The 26,542-nt window shown below is 40.2% G+C and overlaps 1 protein-coding gene across 1 annotated transcript in view; it reads left to right on the forward strand.

Annotated features, from left to right (window-relative positions):
* The first annotated feature begins 2,232 nt into the window (after nucleotides 1–2,232).
* Nucleotides 2,233–26,542, forward strand: part of ANKFN1 (ankyrin repeat and fibronectin type III domain containing 1) — a 155,063-nt gene continuing 130,753 nt past the window's right edge. The window contains exons 1-3 of the mRNA XM_032617038.1: nucleotides 2,233–2,360; nucleotides 18,666–18,867; nucleotides 21,638–21,848. Of these exons, the coding sequence (XP_032472929.1) occupies nucleotides 18,682–18,867; nucleotides 21,638–21,848 (397 nt within the window). The 5' untranslated portion in view covers nucleotides 2,233–2,360; nucleotides 18,666–18,681. The remainder of the gene's footprint in view (nucleotides 2,361–18,665; nucleotides 18,868–21,637; nucleotides 21,849–26,542) is intronic.

Below are 26,542 nucleotides of genomic sequence, written 5' to 3' on the forward strand. Positions count from 1 at the left end.
ATAGCCCAGGGACTAGAAAAATATCCCTGAGAGATGATGTTTGAGTCAAGACTCTAAGACCGTACATGTGTTAGCCAGACAAAAGGGACTGAGCACTCAGACAGAAGAAAATCATATGCAGAATTCTGGGGTTAAGAGACAGTATGGCATGTCCAAGGAACTGAAAGACATTCAAAAAGGCTACAGCATGGAAGGCAAGTAGGAAGGTGGTAAGAAATTAGGCTAGAGGGATAGGCAGAGCCAGATTATGGAGAATTTTGCTAAAGTATGTTTGGGAGTTTATACTTATTGGCAGGCTTTTCATAACATTAAAGTATTTGGCACAGTGTATCTAGCCTACTAAGTAATAATAAATGTCTGTTGAGGGGTGGATTAATAAATGAACGGATGAATGAATGGCTCTCCTTTGCAATGGACACGGGCTCATGAAATGACTCAGTCTTGAGCATTTGCTCCAGAAAGCAATGCCACTATTACAGGCGGCATCATCCCCTTAGGTTTGCATAGCAGATTAAACTAATGACCCCTGTGAGGCAGCCCCTAACCTTAGTAGAATTACTCAGAGTCACCTGGCTTACCCCAGCAGATGGAATTTAAGTCAATCTGCATTAAAGTCAAAGCTTTCCTAGAGATAAGGGTAAAGTTTTACCTGGCAATCATTTAGGCTTAAGCTGTGAAAGGGTAGCCTGACTCTTTCTTAATCCTTGATGAAAAAATAGCCTTCTCAACCTCAAGGGCATGCATATTCCCAAATTAGATTATTTCTAGCAATGCTTCCAGGGACGAATAAATTCAATGGGAGAAAGAGAGAAAAAATGTTCCAGAGAGAGAATTAACCTTTCGAATGAGAAAAGAAAAAGTAAAACAACTGTGTAAAACTTAACGGAACTCCTCCTTTGGGTACCCAGGTTTTATGTCACTGAACCTTACCTCGGATCCCAGCTCTAGAAGAGCCACTTGTTAGGGATGGGTAAGATGCTGTCTCTAGAAAGGGGGAGATTTTCAGGAATACAAGATACCATTCCCAGGATCCTAATGAATTACCAGGCCAAATATTAACACTCCACCCTCTGGTTTATAACCAAGAGATTTTCTCCTGATTTGCTACAGGGTCACATTCAACATAGGGGAGTTGATTCAGCTCCAGGTGTAAATCACAGACCAGCATCAGTGCCTAGTAAAAGGGTCCAAAATTATTTCTGAAGGCATCACAGAAGCTAAGCTTTCATCTGGCAGAAAGAGAATCTGAACAGAGCTTTAGAAAAGATTCTCAATGCTGTTGCTAGGGACGTGTGTGTATCTATGTGTGTATGTGTGTGCGTGCACGTGTGGTATTCCTATATGCTCTCAATCAGCAATGCCTCCCTAAATTTAATAAGCAGCTGTGAAGGTCATTTGCCATTTTATTTCAGAGAGAAACATGAAAAGTGCCTACATAAGTGGCTTTCTAGGAAATCCATTCTGTGTGTCTTATTAGTCATATAAAGCATAACGATGTGAAAGGAGCCAGGTGCATCCAGATGAAGCTGGAATGGAAGCACTGGAATCTTTTTTCCTAAGACTGAGCCTTTTGATGTCCTAAGTCCCAAGTCTGCTGACTACTTTCTCAGAACCTGCTCAGGCTAAAACTCTAGCATTGGCTGAGCAGCCCCGACTGGATTGGGAGCTTTCTAAAGATGCCCCTAGTTCCTGCTGGGAGCTTGTAAAGGATTGCACTTGTGCCACAAGGTGAGAGGATGTGGCTGCCACCTGTGTGCTTCTGGTCCCAAGCAGCTGTGGGAGTAAGGGAGTGCCTGGCCCCGGGAGAGCTGTGGACCATTTGCAGTTACAGGTTGCTGGATGGGCTCCTGGACGCCAGACGATATTTCTTCCCCGGCAGTTAACATAGTGCAAAGCTAACTGGCTGCCTCATTGCCCCTTTGCTCATCCTTGAGTAACAATCCATTTCGATTCAGTCGTGTTTGCCATGTAGCTTGTTGTCCAGGCCAGCCTTTCCTGATGGGCCTCACAGTTACAATTTTACTAGATGCACAAGGTCTTGAGAAATCAAGCCTTCCCAGGGCTGCAGTGCCGAGCACACCTAGATTCTGAGCCAGGCTGTCTCCTTCCCCTACTGTCTCCCCGTGCATCATTTTCTCTTTTGTTTTGCATTAAGAGTAGCTTAGTGATCTTGGACTTCAGCTCTTGCCTGCAATGATCCTCCTCGCATTTTATTCTTTACACAGAATAGGAAGGAGGTTTGCTTGCTTTGCGCAGAGGCTGAGCCACAGGAGAAAGCAAAGCCAATGTGATTTATTGAATGAAATCACTGGACAATTACCAACAACTTGTTCCTCTGCTGCCTCAGACAACCTAAACTGGTAAGTCCCATTTATTGTTGTCTTTCTTCGTGTGAATGTGGGGCTTTCTTAGTTACCGATTATTTTTTAAATGTGTATGTGTTGCTGCGGTTTAAATGATTTTAAAAATCTGCATCTTCCAAAGTTAGCTGCAGGCAGTCTGTGAAGAAGGCACACAAGACATACTGAGTGGTTCTGCAATAGCACATACACGTTTATGTGGATAGGTATGGATGGGGGTAGAGAAGCCCCATTTCTGATAATTGGTCATTGTGTTTGCAGCAAGCTTAAGGACATTTTGTGCTTGCATAACTGATTAGCATTAGCTATGAAAAATACATTATGCTTTTGTTGTGTAAGATCATTTTCCACTCCGGTTCCTGAGTGCCTACCAAATACTTGTTGGATCAGGTAAAGATGGATCCCGTCATGCTGATAATCCCGAATACAAATCCAGGCATATTGCGGTCTTTAATCCAGTCTGCAGGGTGGACATCCAGAAAGGAATGCCAGCATTTCGTCCATCCTGGGTGGGCATGCTCGTCAATAACGTCATGATAGTGATGCTGAGGGTACCTGCCAAGGGGACACAACAGACATGCATGCAAACCCTTGCCTGATCCACTGCCACTTTTACCCCCATGTTTCTTAAGTCCTTTACTCCATGAAGATATGTGGTTGGGAGGATGCCCTAGGTTTGAAAGTGGGATATTTTGAGTTCCCTGTTACCCATGCTGGTTGTTGGCCCAGCCAAGGCTGCTGGAAATACCACTGATAATCAAGGCTAAGTTTGCTTCTATGCTGGGCCCCCCCAAAAATCCCTGTACTCTCATTTAATTTTCTCATTTCCTAAATAAGATGTAAGCCAGTTTCTGCAGAGGGGGAAGGTGAATGGAGAAAGCTGTTGCTTTTCCTACCACCACCACCATGTCTCCTTAGTCTTTTGTTTGCCTGGCTACTGCAAGACTTTATGGCAGCATCAATCCATCTCTGGTGGGCTCAGGGTCCACATAAATGTTATATAGAATTTAATGTCTTTGGTGCACTCTATCTGCAGGATATCATTGGCTATTCAGATGAAGTTGTAGCCTTGGGTGCTGACAAGGATGGATGATGTTGGAACAGTGAGCAGCATGCTTCTTTAAATAAAAACCAAAGTTAAGAAATCTGAGAGATGGGTGGCGTTTTGCCTAGTAGAAAGTATCCCCAGGCCTCTCAATCACAAGAGCAGGGTCATTCTCCCACATGATTTGGCTGTTTCACAAATGATGGCATCCTAACAGAAAGGAGACAGCATTGCTTCGTGGTTAGAGATGTCAGGAAAGCAAGTCCCTTTTGCTGCTTCTGAGACTAAGTGTGTGTCTTTGAGAAATTCACTTACTCTCCCTGAATCTCCATTCCTCCACTCCTTCCATTCCTGATTGTTCCAAAGAAGATATGCTAAGCTCGATTAATGTATCCATGAGATACTACTTAAATCTTTCTTGTTAAAGGATGTAATAGGTAATTAAGATCATTGTTCATACATTTTAATCCAGAGATCATGCATCAGAAACCCACAAATGAGATTTTATGTGGGGATGAGGAGATGCCTGCCCCTTCCCCCATCTATTGGATATGGAGTAGTCTGAAGGGACCATGATTACCCTTAGGGAATTAGAAGGGGAGAATAGAGGTGAAAAATGTCATTTTTTAAAAAACTTAAAATTCTGGGCTTCCCTGGTGGCACAGTGGTTGAGAGTCCGCCTGCCAATGCAGGGGACACGGGTTCGTGCCCCGGCCCGGGAGGATCCCACATGCCGCGCGCGGAGCGGCTGGGCCCACTGAGCCTGCGCATCCGGAGCCTGTGCTCTGCAACGGGAGAAGGCACAGCGGTGAGAGGCCCGCGTACCGAAAAAAAAAAAAAAAAAAAAAAAAAAACTTAAAATTCAAATAAATAGGTCATGTAAATAATTTTTTTCACTATTGGTCAATAATAACTGATTTTCTATACCTAGGATGACAAGATACTGAAGGTCTTAAATGTCTGAAATAAACAAACGTGGAAATATTTGGGTGGAGTTAACTCAGGGATGAGAGAAACCTATGTATTGAATTTATGACAACTTTCAGATGTTCAAATTACCCCCATACCCATGTACATGGAATTAGCAGCTGTAAATGTACTGTGATTTCGTTCTAGAAGGCTCATTTACGAAAAAAATCACACACAAAAAAAGTTCCATCTCTAGGATTGAGGTACCTGAAATTCTTTTATCAGGAATTCAGTTAAGTATTGCTGTCTTTTATTAAATACAGATATTTCTTAGGAGGAGTAATAAATTAAGCCACCAATACTTTATCATAAATGAATGTATTAAATGTTTTCTACCTCAGGGGAAACCCAGAGAATGCTGCATTAATATTATATTAATTATCCTGCTTTCTTTTGATTTCATACATGTCTCCAAGAACTTCCCTCATAATTAGTATTTCACTCTTGATCAGAAAACTAAGCAGTCTTTAGGACAAGCCAAGTCCTTTTTGTGTGGAATGCTTGGCTTAGACAATATCATCTAGATTTCTTCTAGGCCCTTGAGAGTCACACTGTGGAAAGCTGAACTTACCATCTTTCTCCTTTAAATCCACTCTTCTTCCTGTGTTCTTTTGTTTTGTTTTTTAAATTATTGGTGGAACCATTATTTGGCTAGTTAGCCAAGCAAAGCTCATAGAAGTTACCTTCATATTTCCTGATTCCTTTAGCCCTTCCACCCAATCACTAACAAAGCTTGGTCCATTTTACTTTCTTCATCTTTTTAATCTGTCCAGCCCTCTCCATCCCTACTGTCACATACTGTAGTTGAAGTCACCAGCTCTCACAGGGACTTCTTCAAGACCTTCAGACTTGGTTGTCACTTGTCACTGGTCCCACCACAACCCTCTCCCTTTCAAATCACCCTCTGGATGCCTCCAGAGTAATTCTATAAAAATGCAAATATCAGATTTTTCTTAAAGTCCTCTAGTGATTCCCTGTTGTGAACAGGTTGAAATCTATGCTTCTTAGAATGGTACGCGAAGTCCTTGATAGCCTGGCCCTGCTACCTCTCCAGGCTCCTTTCCGAAGTTCCTGGCATGGTGGATGAAATGTACCAGTGAACGTGTCAGAGCCCAGAAAAATACCATTAGGGCTCCTGTGGACATTGACTTACCAGCAGCACCATGACAGTTCACATTTCCATGTCCCAACCTGAGCTCTTCTACCTAGAATAACTTTTTATTTCCTTCCTAAATTCCTGCTTGGGCATCACCTTCTCTAATCCATTTTGCCACACCCCGTTCTCCCATGACCACCTCCTGTTACCCACGAAGTTACTCAATTATCCCTTTTGCTAATTCTTTGCTTTAGGCATTTGAGAGCAGTGTCTAGAGGTTAATTTATCAGATATAGACCCATATTACCTGGGCTTGAATCCCAGATCTGCACCTTAGAAGTGTCCCAGTTTCTTCCTGCGTAAAGTGGGGATGATAATAGTCCCTACTTCACAGGGCTGTTAAGGGATTCTGTGAACTGATATATATAAAGGCATTATTTTGAACAGTGTCTGGCTCACAGAAGGTGCCATAGAGGTAAAAGATATTATTATTCCATAATTTCACATATCACACTGTTTCATAGCCACATGCACTTGCATATCTGCCCTCCTTTTTAGCCTATGAGCCCCTTGGGGTACAGGGAGGGTAATCGGCTTATTCAATTTGCCTAGGATTTTCCCAGTTTTAGAACTGTAAGTCCTGCAACCAGGGAAACCCCTCAGTCCCAGGCTAACCAGGAGAGCTGGTCACCCTATGAGGACCCTATCTTATTCACCTTTGAATCACCAGGGTCTATTACAGGATACATAGGTTACAGAGTAGGCTATCCATAAGGGTTTACTGAACTACAGAACCAATATTAATTACCTTTTCACTTTCTACCTCATAAAGATGCTGTTAAACTTTAAAAATCAGTCTTCTTCTTGCTGTGAAGTCACAGCTGACTTTTCAAAACTTGTCACTGAATAACTGAATATGTTTTTTTTAAATGCACAGGAACTAGAAAGGATGATTCCACCCTGTTATATATCATCAGTGTAATAGAATTGGCCACCCTTTAGCAATCGAAGACATAACTGTCGTGTTAACAGCAGGGGAGAATGGGGGTGTCGTACTTTCTTTTCTATCTCGTGACAGGCAGGTTGAAGTCTGAAGGTCCCTAGTTCACATCACAGCCTGAAGAGTAACCTGTCCCAGTCAGAAACATTCCCTTCACTAAATGTATCTGTCTACCCAGTTGTCAAGAATGGCTAGAGCTCCTGTTTCTAATATGCTTTGTCTTACAACCGCTCCTCACCCAAACTGGCTCAGATCATTTTTCACAGTACAAATACAGTAAGAAAGCCCCACAACCAAGATCCTGTGAGACAGGGACTCTGGACATGCCGGAACTCATAATGAGGGCAAGATCTTGTCTTCAGAATCATGGTCTAGGAAGAAGCTGACAGGCAGCCAGACCAAGATCCCTCAGGCAGAATAATAGCAGAGTTGCTAAGAGCACGAGCTTTGGAGTCAGAGTTCAAATGCTACCTCCTCCATTTACTGACTGTAGAATCTTGTACAAATTAATCACCTCTCTGGGCCTCAGTTTTCTTGTTTGTAAAATGAAGATGTAATAACAGTACTGACTTTCTCATAGGATTGTTATTACATTTTGCCTTAGCCTGAGGCAGAGTCAATTGCAAATATTCTATTAGGTATTGGGAGATATAACCTCAGGGCATCAAGAGTGAAGGAAAAAAGGGAAATGAGTCAAGGAAGGAGGGAAAACAAATACAGATGGTTTGTAACCGAACTAGCCAAGGCATCATAAGAAAACACATATGGCTGTTTGTTTGCCTGCGACTGCTTCCAAGAAGCCTTCAAAACAGTCCACAGGGAAGGAATGGAGAGGAAATTATCTGCTGGCTACTTCCAGTCTCCTGTCTCTCATTGGTCCAGTTTTTTCCATTTCCAGATAGTATTACCCAGTCCTTCCAGGTAGACATGAGTGAAGCTGAAGCCTCCCTCCATGGGTCTGGTTGGGTCAGAGCTGTTGCAGCTCTGTCACAGCAAGCATGATGGACCCACCCTTCACTTGAGACAGCTGGTGGCATTTAGAGACAGGGTGATGGCAACAGCCAAAGCTCTCTATTTGAGCAAGTGGCCAAAGCCCAGGGAACAGGTAGTTTTGAAATAAATCTGAAGAGACTCCACTCTCCACAGGTTATTCTCGCCATTTTGTACCTGGATTGATCAGGCTACTGTCACTCTTTCCTTACAGCTTGGCTCCAGGTATATTCACAGGTCCTCCAAAAGTGTAACTGAGATCAGGCCATAATATGTCAAAGAGCAGAAGTCTTTAATTTTCATGAAGTTCAATTTATCAATTTATTTTATGGTTTGTGCTTTTTGTGCCTCCTCTAAGAAATCATTGTCTTATTCAAGTTCACAAAGACTTTCTCCTATGTTTTCTTCTAAAAGTTTTACAGTTTTAGCTTTTGTAGTTAGTTCTATGATCTACTTCATTTTAAGTTAATTTTTACATATGATATGAAGTAGGAGTTGAGGTTCTTTTCTTTCTGGCGTATGTATACCCCATTGTTCCAGCACTATTTGTTGAAAAAATTCTTTTTCTCTATTGAATTACCTTGACACTTTTGTCAAAAATCAATTGATAATATATGTGAAGGCTATTTCTGGGCTCTCTACTCTGTTTCATTCACTTATATGTCTATCCTTATGCCACTTTCTTTATCTATATAGCTATCCTTACACCAGTACCATGTCTTGATTTTTGTAGCTTTATAAGTCTTGAAATCAGGTCATGTAAGCAACTTTGTTCTTTTTCAAAGTTGTTTTGACTATTTTAGATTCTTTCCATTTTCATACAGCTTGTCAATCAATTTCTAGAAAGAAAGAAAGAAAGAAAGAAAGAAAGAAAGAAAGAAAGAAAGAAAGAAAGAAAGAAAGAAAAGAAAGAAAGAAAGAAAGAAAGAAAGAAAGAAAGAAAGAAAGGAGGGAGGGAGGGAGGGAGGAAGAAAGGAACGGGAGGGAGGGAGGGAGGAAGGGGGAGGAAGGGAAGGAGAAAGAGAGAAAGAGAGAGAGAGAAATAGAGAAAGGGAGAAAAAGAAAGAGAGAGAAAGAAAGAGAGAGAAAGAAAAAGAAAGAGAAAGAAAGAAAGGCTGCTAGAATTTTGATTGAGACTGAATTGAATCTATAGCTCAATTTGGAAGAACTGGCACCTTAACAATACTAATTCTTCTGATCTGATCATGAAGAAGGTATATCTCTATTTATTTAGGTCTTCTTTAATTCACTCATTAATGTCATGTAGTTTTAAATGTATAGGTCTTGCATATATTTTGCTGCATTTAGTTCTATGTAGATTTTTGAGGATTTATTAGATTATTCTACAAAACTTTCATGTCATCTGCAAATGAAGACTGTCTTGCTTCTTTCTTTCCAATCTATATGCCTTTATCTTTCTTGTCTTACTTCACTGGCAAGAACGCCTAGAACACTAGAAAAGGTAGGAGTGGACATTCTTGCATTGTTTCTGATCCTAGGAGGAAGCACTTGGTCTTTAATCATTAAATATAATGTTGGCTATAGGTTTTTGCAGATTCTCTTTATCAGGTTGAAGAAGTTCCCTTATATTCCTGAAACTGTTTTTAATCATAAAGGGATGTTGAATATTGTCAAATGCTGCTTTATCTGCATTTATTAAGAGGACCATATGGTTTTTTCCCCTTTATTCTGTTAATGTAATAAATTATGCTTGAACGTTACACTAACTTGCTTTCCTGCAATAAACCATGCTTGATCATGATGTATTATCCTTTTTGTATATTGCTGAAGTTTATATGCTAACATTTTGTTGACATTTTTTGCCTCTATGTGCATGAGAGACATCGGGCAATAGCTTTCTTTTCTTGTGATGCCTTTTTTTCTGGTTTTGGTACCAGGGCTTCAAAAATGAACCCAAATTTTAAAGAGGTTTATATAGGATTGGTATAATTTCTTTCCTAAAGGTTTGACAGACCATAACATTTAACATGACTTTTATTAAAGATTTGGGGATAAAAAAATTATTAGGATGCAAAAAAAAAAATCATAAAACTAGAAATTAGCTTTCCCATAGAGAATCTCTGCCTGGTTAACTATCTCCTAAAGTCTAATCCTGTATCCATGTTGCAGAGACCAGCACACCTTCAATCTGTGTCCCCTGCTCTTTGTAACTCAGGTCTCCTAATCGTCTTTCATGGAAGAATATATATATTTTCTTTCTTTAGAGCAAATCCCGAGTCTTATTAAAGTTTTATTATTACTAAAATAATACCTTAAAATTGATTAATAGTGGTACACCCATACAATGGAATACTATTCAGCACTAAAAAGTGAAGAACTACTAATAGACATGACAATATGGATGACTCTCAAAATAATAAAGCTGAGTTAAAGAAGCCAGGTAAAAATATAGGTGGCCAACAGGCACATGAAGAGATGCTCAGCATCGCTAATTATTAGAGAAATGCAAATCTAAACTACAGTAAAGTATCACCTCACACCAGTCAGAATGGCCATCATCAAAAAGTCTACAAATAATAAATGCTGGATAGGGTGTGGAGAAAAAGGAACCCTCCTACACTGTTGGTGGGAATGTAAACTGGTACACCCACTATGGAGAACAGTATGGAGGCTCCTTAAAAAACTAAAACTAGAGTTCACATACAATCCCACTCCTGGGCATATATCCAGAGAAAACCATAATCCAAAAAGATATATGCACCCCAATGTTCACAGCAGCATTATTTACAATAGTCAAGACATGGAAGCAACCTAAATGCCCATCAAAAGATGAATGGATAAAGATGTGATTTATACACACACACACACACACACACACACACACACACACACACAGTGGAATATTACTCAACCATAAAAAAGAGTAAAATAATGCCATTTGCAGCAACATGGATGGACCTAGACATTATCATATTAAGTGAAGTAAGTCAGAGAAAGACAAATATCATATGATATCACTTATGGGGATTATTAAATAATCATACAAATGAACTTATTTACAAAACAGAAATAGACTCACAGACATAGAAAACAAACTTATGGTTACCAAAGGGAAAAGGAGGGGGAGGGATAAATTAGGAGTTTGGGATTAACACATACACACTACTGTACAGTAAGTCCCCTACATGCGAACCTTCAAGTTGCAAACTTTCAAAGATGCAAACGTGCATTAGTATGTCCAACCACATAAGTTAGTTCATGTGTCTGGCGTACGTTGTCATGTTCATGCACCCTCTACAAGTGGTGGCGCTTTTGTGTACTTTCCTGTACAGTACTGTATAGAGTACAGTAGTACAGTACCTTTATTTCAAGCTAGAGCTGCAAGAGGACAATTTCATTGAACTCTTTGCTGTGCAACACAAGGAGTTTACTAATGAAGACCTGATGGAGTTGGAGGCCCAGAGAAAGGACAAAGAGAGACAAGAGGAAGAAGAAATAACTGAAGAACCGAAGAGATTCACAATGTAGGAAATGGCAAGGGGATTTTCTTTACGTAAGAAGGCACTGTTAGTTTTTGAGGCACAGGACCCAAACGTAGAATGGTACACAAAGGTTGCAGCAGCCGGTCAGAATGCAATCCAGTGCTACCATATTATCTATGATGAGAAAAAAAGAGCTACTACCCAGACATCACCGGATCGTTTTTTCAAGAGGGTAGATAGAATTGAATCCAGCAAGGAACCAGAACCTATGCCATCAATGTCACGTGTGAGCAAAACTGCAGCTTACCCTCCATTCCCTATTGCTGATGATCCTTCAGCTCTACCATCTCCCACCTCCTCTCCCTCCTCCGGTCAGTAACTCTTCTTGCCTGTTCACACGATGCCAGCCACTCGATGCCAGCTGTTGTACTGGACTACTGTACCTTTCAAGGTACTGTACAGTAAGATTAAAAATGTTTTGTTTTTTGTGTTTGTTTTTTATGTATTATTTGTGTGAAAAGTATTATAAACCTACTACAGTACAGTACTATATGGCCGATTGTGTTAGTTGGGTACCTAGGCTAACTTTGTTGGACTTATAAACAAATTGGACTTATGAACGCACTCTTGGAATGGAACTTGTTTGTATGTAGGGGACTTACTTGTATATAAAATAGATAAACAACAAGGACCTACTGTATAGCACAGGGAACTATATTCAATACCTTGTAATAACCTGTAACAGAAAAAAATCTGAAAAAGAATATACATATTCTTATGTATAACTGAATCACTTTGCTGTGCACCTGAAACTAACACAACATTGTAAATCAACTATACTTCAATTTTAAAAAATTAAAATTAAAAAAAAAGAAATGCTACCATTAAAAAAAAAATTGACCCTCGGGACTCCCCTAGTGGCACAGTGGTTAAGAATCCACCTTGCCAGTGCAGGGGACACGGGTTCAATACCTAATCCGGGAAGATCCCACATGCCGTGGAGAAACTAAACCTCTGCACCGCAACTATTGAGCCTGTGCTCTAGAGCCCACAAGCCACAACTACTGAGCCCACGAGCCACAATTACTGAGCTGGCGCGCCACCACTACTGAAGCCCAGGTGCCTAGAGCCCATGCTCCGCAACAAGGGAATCCACTGAAATGAGAAGCCCATGCACCGAAATGAAGGGTAGCTCCCACTTGCCCCGACTAGAGAAAGCCCGTGCATGGCAAGACCCAATGCAGCCCAAAATAAATTAATTTATTTTTAAAAATTGACCCTCAAATAAAGAAGAAGAGGGCTTCCCTGGTGGCGCAGTGGTTGAGAGTCCGCCTGCCGATGCAGGGGACGCGGGTTCGTGCCCTGGTCCGGAAGGATCCCACATGCCGCGGAGCGGCTGGGCCCGTGACCCATGGCCGCTGGGCCTGCGCGTCCGGAGCCTGTGCTCCGTGGCGGGAGAGGCCGCAGCAGTGAGAGGCCCGCGTACCACACACAAACAAAAAAAAAAAAAAAAAAAAAAAAATCATAAAAAAAAAAAAAAATAAAGAAGAAGAATCCAGGTTAAAAAAAAAAAAGTGAATGATGATGATTCCACTTGTATGAAATTCCATAAAATGAAACCTAATCTATAGTATCAAAAAGCAGACCAGTAGCTGCCTGGAAACAGCAGGCCTAAAATAAATAGATGTTCAAAAAATATTTATTGAACATCTGTTTATTTCAGGCACTCTGTTAAACAATTGGTATGTATTATCTAAAACTTTAATATCCCTTTAGACATGACTATTAAAATTGAGATGGGACCACTGTTAAGATGAGGAAATTGAAGCTAATATTTTGCTAAATATCATACAGCTAATTATATCTAATAAAATTATTTGAATAATTTTCTAATAAGTAGAAAAAACAAAACCTAAAAGTAGATCAGCCTTGTATCAAAGTCCTTACTTTTGTATCAGAGTCCTTACTTTTGACACTGTGCTTAAAACCACTTCCTTCAGGCCTCTATCATTTTCTGGTGAAAAACCAGCTGTAAATCATTTTGAGAATTCCTTGTACATAATGAGTCATTTCTTGCTTGTTGTTTTCAAGATTTTCTCTTTGTCTTTAGCTTTTGACAGTTTAATTATGATGTATCTAGGTGTGAATCTCTTTGACTTTATCCAACTAGGTGTCCACTGAGATTCTAGGATGTGTAGGTTAATGTTTTTCATCAATTTGGGGATGTTTTTGGCCATTATTTTTTCAATATGCTTTCTCCTCCTCCTTCTCCTTCTGGAATGCCTATTATATATATGTTGGTACATTTGATGGTGTCACACAGATCTCTAAGACTCTGGTTCTCTTCATTATTTTTTTCCATTTTGCTCCTAAAACTGATTTCAATTGACCTATCTTCAAGTTTGCTGATTCTTTCTTCTGCCTGCTCAAATATGATACTGAGTTCCTCCAGTCAATTTTTCATTTCAGTTATTGTACTTTTCAACTCCAGAATTTCTACTTGATTCTGGCTTTTTTTTTTTTTATAAATTCTACCTTGTATTTATATTCTCTATTTGGTGAGACATCATTCTCATAATTTCCTTTATTTCTTTAGACATGAATTCCATTAGTTCTTTGAACATATTTAAGATATACAATTTAAAGTCTTTGTCTAAATGGAATATTACTCAGCCACAAAAAGGAACAAAATTGGGTCATCTGTAGAGATATGGATGGACATAGAGACTGTCATACACAGTGAAGTAAGTCAGAAAGAGAAAAACAAATAACATATATTAACGCATATATGAGGAATCTAGAAAAATGGTACAGATGAACTGGTTTGCAAGGCAGAAATAGAGACACAGATGTAGAGGACAAACGTATGGACACCAAGGGGGCAAAGGGGGTAAGTGGGATGAACTGGGAGATTGGGATTGACGTATATACACTAACATGTATAAAATAACTAATGAGAACCTGCTGTACAGCACAGGGAACTCTACTTCACTTAGCTGCACAGTAGAAAGTAACTGAACATTGTAAAACAACTGTACCCAAAATAAATAAATAAATAGATAGATAGATATTAAAAAAAATAAAGTCTTTGTCTAATAAGCCCAACATTTGGACTTCTTCAAGGGCAATGTTAATATACTGCATTATTTCCTGTGAATGGAAAAATTTTTTGTTGTTTCTTTACATGTCTCATATTTTTTTCTGTTGAAAGCTAGGCATCTTAAATAATGTAATGTGGCAACTCTAGAAATCAGATTGTCCTCTAACTGAATTTGTAAAGTACAGAACTATATCTGTAAAGTCTGTATTCTTGTCATATGTGGCCACTGAAGTCTTTGCTTGGTTAGCTCAGTGGTCAGCTAATGACTGAACACAAATTTCCTTAAAGGCCTAGAACTGATCTTGGCAAAGAGGTTCTATGTATATGTTGGGGCACACCTTCAAGACTCATCAGGCAGTTGACAGCTCTGCCTTAGCCTTCACATCCTGCTGGCACAGAGCCTCAAAGTCAGACAGAGATGAGAGCTTAGGACCTTCTCAGGTACTTTATGAGAATGCTCTCAGCTCTGGGCATGCCTGTGACCTGCTAGATCCCCAGGAACGTGTCAGAACTTTTCAAAGCCCTCTATGGACATCTAATTCCTCAACTTTTCCTTTTACGCTTTTTGGTTATCTACTGTTTGCTACCATTCTTATCCACCACCTCAGGCAGCTGTGATATTAAGCCATTGCTGATGTTTGTTTTCAATAGATGCCCCAGAGGAAAAGATTATGTGCACTTGGTGAACTCAGAGTCAAATAAATTAAAAAAAAAAAAAAAAAAAAAGTCTTGTGAGTGAGTTCTTCCAGGGAACCACCAGAAGTGTCAAATAATGATGATTCTCTCAAAATGGGGTTTTAAAGACGCTCCATTACTATTCTGCACCATCCAGTGGCTGCCAGGCTACTGGTTTTTACTATGAATGTAGGCTGTTTAGTCTTCAAGGCTACCACAGAGCTGAGGAATATGGGAATGAAGCAAGTTAAAAATGCCACAAAGCTTACTATTCTTACCAAATTCAGTTACTTTTCTTGAATAAACACTTCCTGGATTGCTTCAAACCTTTGGTTAATTTCCAGGGCTCTGAAAAATTAATTCTGACAATTTTTGCTGATGTTCTCATTGCTTTTATGTAGAAGAGGATTTTCAGAGGTCCTTATTTTGCCATTCCCACTGTCATACTTTTCTTTCGTTTTTAATATTTCTGTGAAATGTTTAATTAGGTGTACCACTTGTAAATGGCCATTTAAAAATCTCAGTTGGAGAGTTTTACCTTTTATTAGGAACAGTAAACCATCTGAATGTATTGTGCTCACATATTCAGTCTTAATCCTACTCCTTCGTTTTATATTTCTATTTATTATGTTTCCTAATTTTGTTTCTTTTTATTTCCCAAGTATTTTTAGACATCTTTATTCCTCTCTTCCCTCTAACAGTCTGAAGCTCTACTTGGTACTTCTGTTTTACCATAACTTACTGTAAACATACACACTAAAATATCTAAACGTATTTTTATCAAAATAAAAATGAAGTATAGTAAATACATAAAATCAGATTCAAAACAATGTTTACAACAAACAAAACTATTTAAATTATTACAGTGTACTTTGGTGTTTCTGGTTTGGGAAGAAGACTTGAAGTAACCTTAATAATTGCTGCTAGTTACTGAGTGGCTACTATGTACCCAACAGGATGCATACCTTTTGTTAATTCATTTAATCTTCACAACTCTGTAATAAACCTTTTTATATACTACACAGACTCAGAGAATTTTATTAAAGTGCCCAAAGTTACACAGATTACAGATAAAAATATCATGGTTCAAGCTTGGGTCTGCCAAATTCCAGAGCCAAAGCTCCTCTGCTTCTCAAACGCTTTTCCCTTTCCATGGTAAAAATGTAAGAGCACATTTAGCTGGGAAGGGTGTGCATGTTTATGAGAACAGATAATAGAAAGTTGTCTTTCTCAGTATCTCTCATCAGACAAAATTTTAAATATAGAGAAGGAAAAGAAAATATAATGATAGATGAAATCTAGAAAAACAGAAACGTGCTAAAGGATGACCTGGAAGGAAGGGACAGCTGGGGTACTATGAGAAGGAAGTCAAAGAGACAGAGAAAGTCAACCTATTTTGAGTGAAGGGAACAGACAGGAGATGAGCAAAGACAAAAGTGACCGTGTGGGTAGGTGTCATCAGTTAGAGGGCAAGTCACTGGAATTTGATCAATCGACAAGAATTTATTTACTGGACTCCAGGGCACTGTGGGAGATACTAAAGAATGTAGTTATTTGGGGAATGATAATGATGTAGACAAGACAGATGGCTTAATGCTGAAGGAAAAGGCTAGAGACAGGAGGCAGAAGTAAATAAGTAAAGGCAATCCCCATGTAAGCTAGCTTGCATATCAATCTGGAATTTCTGTGGGAATGGTTAAGACATAGAGGAAGTGCTATGGCTGCTATTGAATTATAGGTAAAAGATTTGTAGGCAGAAAGAGGAAGATGCCAAATCACCTACTGCTTTTGTGTAAATTAAAAGATTATTAAAAATTAATGAAAATATACCCACATGTACATACACACTACAGACAGTGCTTTACATCCTCCTTCCAAATGTAAATGTGGCCGTTTGGCTGAGAATGGGTAGGGCCTGATGAATATGACTAATAGTGAATAGGTCTGACCTCCTCAGAAGGCACCAGGAAGTCTGTGTTGGAGAAAATTACAAGCAAGACTTAAAAGGTGCCTAAAGACATTCAACAATGTAATGAAGATGGATCTCCATTTGTTAAAGTGCAAGGAAGTCAAGGTTAGTTGGTGCTAGTGGACATGGAACCCAGTTCAGAAGCATGAGAGGAAATGAGCTTTCTGGGTAGACCCTTACTATATTATATGTAATAGACTCTCAAATGTGCATTCATTTACTCTGAAGTATCTGCTGCGTATCTTCTACAATAAATATGATAGCTGCCAGAAGTCTGCCTACATTCTAAGCTACTTACATTCATTATCTCAACAAATCCTCACAACCATAATATGTAGTTGTTGTTATTTTCTCTATTTCAAAAATTAGAAAAATGAGATGCAGACATGTTACGTAACTTGCCCAAGATCCCATATTCAGTAGGTGGAAGAGGAGATTCACATCTTAATCTCTGTTATATTTCTTTTACCCTGAGACAGGCACATTTTAGGTACTGGGGATATAAAAAGTAATATTTAGCAGTCCTTGCTCTTGTGAAGCATATAGACCAGCTGGGAGACAGAAAGCCGAGCAAACAGTTGTAACGTGATAAAGTATTTACTGTAACAAGCACATACTGAGTGAATGAGTAAAGAAATATCCAAATTTGCCCTGGGGTGTCAGAAACTACTTGAGCATAGACTTTAAGGATCAACAATTGTTTCCTAGGGGATGCAGGCACAGATGGAATTTTAATACATACAGAGCAGTGCATACAAAGACCCAGAGGTAGCAAAGAGTTTGAACCACTTAGGAAACTCTAAGGAGATCAGAAAGACTGAAACCTATAATGTAGAAGTACAGTACCAGATGAAGCTAGAGAGGCAAGCACTTGTATGTAAAGCTAAAGAATATGGTTATATCCTGTAGGAGTTGGAGAATCACTGAAGTCAGTGCTGTGAAGAGTTTGGTCAATAAAAGAGATTCTACATGGTATTATATCAGAGTCCATAAAGCTATAAAAATTCAAGGACTGAAGATGTCCTAAGGGTCACGGCTAAGTGGCAATGGCAGCATTACCAATGGAAGACTCCACTGGATATTTGAGGGCAGGTGGTGGGAAGGCGGCTGCATGCTCCAGAGGCCTGGGTCCAATGCACCAGAGGCTGCACCAGGGGTGGAGACACCTTGCACATAACTGCCTTGGCCAATTATTTCATTCATACATTTGTTCATCCAATACACACATGCTAGGCAGCAACAGCCTTGGTAGCATCAATATTTCAATAGCAATACCCAACATAATGATGGACAGCCTTTGAAATCCATAGCTAACCTCCTGGAAATTGACCTCAGGTATGACGTTGGTGAGGACCCGTTTAGAGATTTGTGGAACAGCAGTCAAATACTACTTGGAGAATGCCAGTACTAAGTGTCCTGGAGGACACTATCTGAAGTATCTGGGGTGAGCAGGGATGAGCCTATCGGTACAAATTCCCCAAAGCTCTGGGCACTGCGATAGTCCAACAAATCTCGGACAACAGGCACAGTTTAACACTTTTGAGAGAAGGGGGATCTGCAGGAAACAACCACACTCTTTTATACACCCAACAGAAGACAGCATCTAGAGTATAAGTAGCAAAATTCCAATTATATATAGCCAAGAATAATTGAACAGACTCCCTGGGTTATAGAATTGAGATACTTCCTCCCAGTGGGACAGAGATCAAAAGATTTTTCGTAGAGGCTCAAGTCATATATGTTTGTATGTAAATGCACATGTTTATATAGTAAATGGATGTTGTCATTTCATTCTTGCCACCAATTCGCTATGTGGCCATCAACAAGCTGCTTCCCTTCCCTGGGTTTCAGCTTCCTCATCTATAACATGAAAAAGCTGGATCTGATGATCTCTAAGGTCCCTTCCAGCTATAATATTTTATTAGGATTCCAGATGGTTACTGGGGATGATAAAATTTTTTGTCAACTTATAATTATGTTGTGTAAATTATTACGACATTAGATTTTTCTCCTCTTAGGAATTGCCGTGTGAAAATGACCCAACAAATGCAGAATTTACATCTTTCTCAGTCAAAAAAACATAGCGCCCCATCATCTCCCAGTGCTGCCAAACGCCTGTACCGGAACCTCTCTGAGAAACTGAAAGGGAGCCACTCTTCGTTTGATGAAGCCTCTTTTAGAACAAGAACTGACCGGCTGAGTCTCAGAAAGACTTCGGTGGTAATAAAACTCTTTATTCTCATCTTGGTTTGATTAGTGCAGTTGTGTTTGGATTTAAGGAGATACTACGATGATCCACGTTTACTCCAGAACCTGATGTTTGCAAGTTTATAAATGTTGAAAGTCAGGTAAGGTAGGAACTGCACATATATATGTTAGTCGAAGTTTAAGTGACTGTGAGATTTTCCCTTTCTTTTTCTTAATTTCTTTTCCTTTATTTCCCTTAGTTTTTCTTTCTCTAATAGACCAAAGAGCCCACAAAATAGCAGCTTGACAAATATGGAGTTTGAGATTAAATAGGCTTTCTGAGAGATCCAGTGTTCATTCAAATCCAGTGTTCATTCAAATATTGAATGAACAATATTTTATTTACTTATTTGTAATGTATACCCCATATGCTTTCCAAAGGCATTCAAGACAGAATCCAGGCAAAAACAAAAAAAAATGCGAATGTATTATACAATGGTAAATAAATCAATAGCGATGGTGATTGTGGGGGACAGCAAGGGAGCAAGAAAGGGAAAAAGAAAGAAAGAAGGAAGGGGAGGAGGGTGGGAGGGAGGAAGGAAGGAAAAAAACTGGAAAAAGAAAATAGTGGGGATGGAAATAGAAATAGATAGACCAAAAACCTAGGCAAATACAGTACCTAAAATTTATCATTACATTTACCTCTGAGTTCCTAGTCAGTCAAAGCAGAAGGGAAAGGACAATTGGTAATAGCATTCCACTAGCTAATAACTGCAAGTATACCAAATGAATATCTTCCTGTTGCTAAGTCCTCTGGCTTCTATAAGATGTCATAGTGAATTATGTAATGGAGAATAAAGAGTAGTACTGGGGATGTTATAAACATTCTCACATAGCAGTTTCTTATACTGCCCCTCAGTAGAAGCTGAGGGCATAATATTATCATGCTCAGCAAGGGTATTTCTGCAGGGGGTAATGGCACCATTTGTTTGAGCTTAAAACAGAAATGAGCCCTAGCCTTTCCAGATAGAAGCATACTAGAGTTTGCCAACAAAAGCATGGCGAAGGAAATGACTTAAGAGTGACAGCAAGTATGGCACAGGAGAAATTAGACATACTAAGAATCACAAACAAATACACAACTGTGTTGTTTGGACAGGGCAGCATTTTAACTTTGCACTCATTTGTTTTCTAGTTTGTTTTCTCATTTCAAACTCATCTTCTGGGAGGGCTTGGTTGTGGCTGAGTTACGGCCTAAGCATCAGAGGCTGTTCAGCTTAGCAGATTGTCGACAAAACACTTTTCGGTTCAGCAGACTGCCATGTAGCAAAGAGAGCTGCATATCAAACAGTTCTATCCCCTGGGTCCCCTCTGTCAAAACAAGCATTTGCATAATAACTTTGTGTTTTCCTCCAATTTCATTCATGTGTTACGCACTCAGCTATGTCGACCTGTAGCCTTTGAATGGGAGAATTGATTTTTGATGAGACTAAAAATAAAACCTGCCTACCTAAACATGTGGTTACTGAAGACCTTCCACATTTTAACCAGGCAACCACTATGCTAGCTCAGGACCATTGGTATTTCAACATGTTTAAACACCTGGCAACTCTTGAAGAAGATACCAGATAAATGTATGAATAGTATATGTGTTGCTCTTATCCCATGAGCTACAGAAATATGTATTTGAGAGAATTCTAAAGCTTTTCTCCTTTGCTTACTATTAATCCCCTGAAAGAACTTTTCAAAGGAAAGATACTGTCTTTAGCTATTCTCTTCTATAGGTGATTTGTATCCTATGAATATTCAACTTTTGGCCCTCTCAGGCCCTAAAAGCAATTGCCACCCATTCACTGAAACCTTCCCTGGACACCACCTCTTGAGCCCCTCACCTGAGGTCTCAGAAATGCCAGGTATTCAGTGGCTGGGGCTCAGGGTTGAGAAAGTGTAGAGGTTAGTATAAAGGAGTCTAGGAGTTAGGGAGTCAGGCAGTGTGGACCTACTAGAGATTTGTAAATAAGGAAGGGACATGTAGCAGTGTAAATTTTAGAAAGACTACTCGTATCAATATGGAGTAGGGATGGAGGAGACTAAGACTAGCAACAGGTAGGTCAGTGCCATGATCTGGTAACAGTCTGAGAAACAGTCAAAACACGGGGACGGAAAGGGAGGGGATGAGTTTGAGAAACAGAGAAAGTGTATTCCAAGCTAGTCATAATTTAAATTACCTGTGCTGTGTTATCTATGCCAGCGTTTTCCAAACTGTGTTTGGTAGAACCTTATTCCAGGACAGTTAAAACAAATATAATGAAAAATATGTTCTGTGAAAAAATATTTGAAACAGGTCATATTTCTCACCTATTAGAGAGTCATAATTGCATGTTAAAATTACTAAAGGGCTTGAGGGGTCTTACAATAAAATAATGCAGTAACTTGGTTTAATCTAATGTTTACCAAATTCATTTGACCACATGCTACTTTCTTCATAGAACACCTTATGACGGCCTACTGAACAGTATTCCACAGAAGACTGGTTTGAGAAAAACTGATGTTTGCTCTTATCTATAGACTGTATTCTATATTGTCTCAATGCATCTAAACGTACAGATCTTTTCAATGTTCATTAAAAAAGATGGAGGGAGGGTCCAACAGTGTTTACTTTGGAGACCTTGGAATAAATAGCAGTTATACCACTTATAAGTGGGAATGCAGTCACTGAAGCAGTCCCTAAAATTCAAAACAGCTAGGCCATGAAGACAAGCTGGTCTATGAAATTGTGCGAACCTGCTTCATGCTTTTCCAGAACTTCCAGGGCAATGAAGCCATGTTTGAAGCAGTTGAACAGCAAGACATGGATGCTGTGCAGATCCTCCTGTATCAGTACACGTCGGAAGAACTAGATCTCAACACACCTAACAGTGAGGGACTGACACCTCTGGATATTGCCATCATGACCAACAATGTGCCCATTGCTAGGATTCTTCTGAGAACAGGGGCCCAAGAAAGTCCACACTGTAAGTAAACTCAAGAATAAAACATGTACTGTTAAGGCCAGACCGCAGCTTTATGCCACCGAAATAGCCATTGCTGGCCCTTAGAATGAATGGTTGACTAAGCATAGGCTCTGAAATCCTTTACGTGTTTTCATGAACTTTCATGCAAACAGTGATAGTGTTTATCAGTCTAGGCATCAAGTTACGTTCTAAATAGAATACACAGAATGTTATTGAAAAGGAACCTCAAAGGAACTTCCTCGTAAGAATTGAATGCAAGTTTTAAGATATGTGAAAGACTCCAAGTGAGGCTATAGCACAGGGCATATACATAGAAAAAAGAATGAGATAGAAAAGAGAATGAGTATGTGTGTGTTAATGTCTTTCTGTCCACAGTCAATATGGTGGTTCCATTCATTCATTCAACAAACAGTGAGGAAAGGGCATGTTCTAAGTACTAGGAATGCAGTGGTGAACAAGACAAAAATCTCTACGCTCAAAGAACTTACGTACTAGGGGAGTAGATTTCCAACAATCAAGTAAACAGATAAATTAATATATAAATTCAAATAGTGATATATAAATTCAAATAGTGATAAATACTATGAAGAAAATAAAGTGAATGAATGGGTGGAGATTGATGGAGTGGGGACTATTTTAATAGAGTTGGGCAAGAAAAGCCTCTCTAATGCAGTGACATTTGAGCCTAGTCCTAGGCAATATCAAGGAATGAGCTATGAGAAGATATGGGGTCAAATTTTAGGCAGAGTGAATGGCAAACAGAAAGGTTCTGGGGCAAGTAGGAAAGAGACTGCCATATCTGAAGAACAAGAAGGCCGGTGTGGCTAAAGCAAAATGAACATAGGGGAGAGTGATGGCTGAGGGACAAGTCACAGGGACCAGATCATACAGGAGCAGATTAGCCAAGGTGAGAAGTTTCACTTTGAGTTTAAGTGTGATGGGGAGACAGTGAAACAGTTTAAGCAGATGAAAGACATATTCTGGGGACTTCCCTGGCAGTCCAGTGGTTAGGACTCGGTGCCGTTAACTGCTGGGGCCCAGGTTCAATCCTTGGTCAGGGAACTAAGATCCTACAAGCTGCGTGGCATGGGAAAGAAAGAAGGAGGGAGGGAGGGAGGGAGGAAGACATATTCTGCTTTATATTTTAAAAGATCACTACAGGGCTTCCCTGGTGGCGCAGTGGTTGAGAGTCAGCCTGCCGACGCAGGGGACCCGGGTTCGTGCCCCGGTCCGGGAAGATCCCACATGCCGCAGAGCAGCTGGGCCTGTGAGCCATGGCCGCTGGGCCTGTGCGTCCGGAGCCTGTGCTCTGCAGCAGGAGAGGCCACAGCAGTGAGAGGCCCGCGCACCACAAAAAAAAATAAATAAATAAAAATAAAAAAATAAAAGATCACTACAGCCGTCTGTGGAGAATACACAGTGGTTAGGGCAACTGTGAAACTGTGAAAACCAATTAAGAGGCTATTCTAATGGTCCAGGAGACAGATGCCAGTTGCTTGGACTAGCACCGTAGTGACATTGGTGGTGACATTGATGGTGAGCAGCGGTGGAATTCTGAATGTACTTTTTAACGGCTTTATTGAGATATAATTCACATGCCATACAATTCACTCACTTATCGTGTACAATTCAATGGTTCTTAGTATATGCACAGACTTGTGCAACCATCACCACAGTCAATTTTAGACCGTTTTCATCACCCCAAAAGAAACCCCATACCCTTCGGCTATCTCACCCCAACCTCTCCACTCCTCCCAGCCTTGGGCAACCACGAATCTACTTTCTGTTTCTATAGATATGCCTCTTCTGGAGATTTCATATAATCAGAATCCCATCGTATGTGGTCTTTTGTGAATGGCTTCTTTCTGGATGTATTTTGAAGTAGAGCTGATAGTACTTACCACAGGGAACTGCTCTCAGGTCATAGACCCCGCCCAGGAGTGGATGGGATAAAATCATATAGCCCTTGCCCTGTGCCAGGCACTATTCTGAGCACTTTACATGTATTGACTCCTTTAATCCTCACACAACGTTCTGAGGGAGGCACTCATGTTCCCTTAGGTGCAAACTCTCTGACCCAATGACCACAATGGCTCTGAGCCACAGTTTTTATGTTTCCTGAAAGAAAAAAGTAAACTCATCAAATTGTTAGTTTCACTAATACTGATTCACTCACTTCCAAGTGGTGAGACCCAGAAGGCTGACAGAGAAGCGAGCAAATATATAATTAGAGGTCACATCTCTGCTCCTAAATTTCATAAACCCCTGCCACCCAAAAACTAGGTACAGAGGCAGAACCTTGTATCATAAAACTCTTTATTTTAAAAATGCTAAACTCACCACGTCCATGTCAAAAAGAATGAGGACTTGGGTTCAGTAGCATTGGGGCTCTTCAATAAGAGCTCCAGCATCAAAGTGCTCCTTCTTTTTAGTGGAACTGGAGGATTTGGAGGGGTGGGCAAATAAGGATGGAAGAAATCACAAAGGTTTATTTGCTGCCTTCCAATTTATGTTGCAATAACGTCTGTCCTAAAGATGCAGTGAGAGAGCGGCGGAGAGAGAATCAAGGGGTCTGAACATAGAGAATGCAGACTGAGCCCCATTCTATAGGAACAAGGAGACCATTCATCCAGATGTTGCCTGCACTGAGCTGGATGAAACATTAGTCTTACTTACCTGAGACGCTGCAAAGAATTTCTGCATTTTCCATGAAACCAGTAATACTCCCAATCTCCCCAATCCCCCTTGTGCATAATTAAATCTCCATAAAATAACCCAAGTACTAAATATTTAGTTAAACGGAAAGCAAATTCATTCAAAAGATCCCTGGTTTTTCTCAATCCCTGTGGGATGGTAACCACATTACCATCACAAACTTGTAAAGGACAGTGAGAGAGAAACCCAGGTTTTAGCTTCTAGGAAATATGACACCTAAGTCACCTTGGCCACCCAAAAAGTTAAAGAGATAGGATCACGTAGAGACTCCCACATGTGTAAAAATGGCAAAGGACTATTGATTGAGAACCTGTGAAATCTCCACATACATTATCTCCAGTTTTCACACTAGCCCTTCAGGATGATGTTATTAACTCCATCTTGACGAAGAGGAATTCGTGACTCTGAGGGGTTTAGTGACTGACCAAAGGTCACACATCTAGCGAATGAATAGGGATGTCAAGGATTCAAGTCCAAGTGTGTGAGATACCACGCCTGGAATCCTGCTGTGTGAACTCACTGTCTTTCCAAATAAATAATAAAGAAGGCTGTGGCCACCGGGCCCCTGTACCTTTCCCTTTGTGCCTTTGCTAAAACCCTGTGGTGTATTTCTTTGTGCTGTCCTATGAGCTGAGATGCCATTCCTGTTGAAAAGAGGCAGGATAGAAGAACACAGTCTGTTTTTAAGGAATTTTTAATTCACTTTATGTATCAAGTACCAGAGAAATCAAATTGTTTCTGTGCATGAGTATGAGCCAGCCCATGAGAAAAACCAGAGTCTCCCAGCTAGAACCAGATAAGCAAGCACCCACTGCAAACCGATCCCCAGAAGCTGCAGAGGCAGGATAGGAGAATGAGGTCTTAAGTTCTTAGAGTATTTTACACATTGCAAAAATGCTTTTGCTTGCGTCATCTCACTTGATCCTGACCACTGGCTTGTGAGATGAGAGTCAGTTTGCTCGTTTTGATCAACGAGGAAACTGAAATAAAGACAAATAATTCATCCAGTGCTCCAAAGCTAATAAGTGGTGGACCCATGATTTGAACCCAGATCTTCTGTATTGTTTTGGTATTTGTGGGAAAGCATTAGCACACTCACTGTCACACTGCAGATGTTCAATCCCTTCCTTCCCTGACTCCATCTGTCCTCTTCTAATGCCTGTTAAATATTTCAGGATTTCTAATAGGGTAAATTTTCTGTCTTCCCTTCCCCTGTGTGTTCCCTTCTGAAAACAGCCCAATACTCTTTTCAGTATGCCAACCAAAGATCCTGACGTAACTCAGAAGAAAGTCCCCTGTAATTCTCTCCTTTCGTAACAGGAATCACAAAGACACAGATACGTTTAGGGATTTACCTTCTAAGCCACTGGTCAGGCATGTCTTCTGGGCTTTAGCCCCTGAAATCATAGAGCTATATGAAGGTGTTCTGAATAAACATGGCTTGAAATTCAACCATGTACATTTCCTTATTCATAAGGAAAGTTCCAGAAGTGGCCACCCAAATTTGCACACTGCCTCAAATTTAAATATACACAGAGGGCTTCCCTGGTGGCGCAGTGGTTGAGAGTCCACCTGCCAATGCAGGGGACACGGGATCGTGCCCCGGTCCGGGAAGATCCCACATGCCGCGGAGCAGCTGGGCCCGTGAGCCATGGCTGCTGAGCCTGCGCGTCCGGAGCCTGTGCTCCGCAACGGGAGAGGCCACAACAGTGAGAGGCCCGCGTACCGCAAAAAAAAATAAAAATAAAAATAAATTAAATATACACAGAACCTCAGCCTGCTCATTAGATGAATCTACTATCTTTATTCGGCAACTTTTTTCTGTTCCTCCCACCTTTAGGTAAGCAGCACAAAGTAATATTCATTCCTTCTAGGAGAAAACATTAGCCATTGTTGAAGTAGAATCCCACATACGTGTGCCAAGCTCAGGAAACAGGCCCAGAATCTAAAAGGACTAGCGCTAGGAAAGTTAATGTACA

This window comes from Phocoena sinus, chromosome 20 (genome assembly GCF_008692025.1).
Source record: "Phocoena sinus isolate mPhoSin1 chromosome 20, mPhoSin1.pri, whole genome shotgun sequence".
In the NCBI taxonomy this organism is placed as follows: Eukaryota; Metazoa; Chordata; class Mammalia; order Artiodactyla; family Phocoenidae; genus Phocoena; species Phocoena sinus.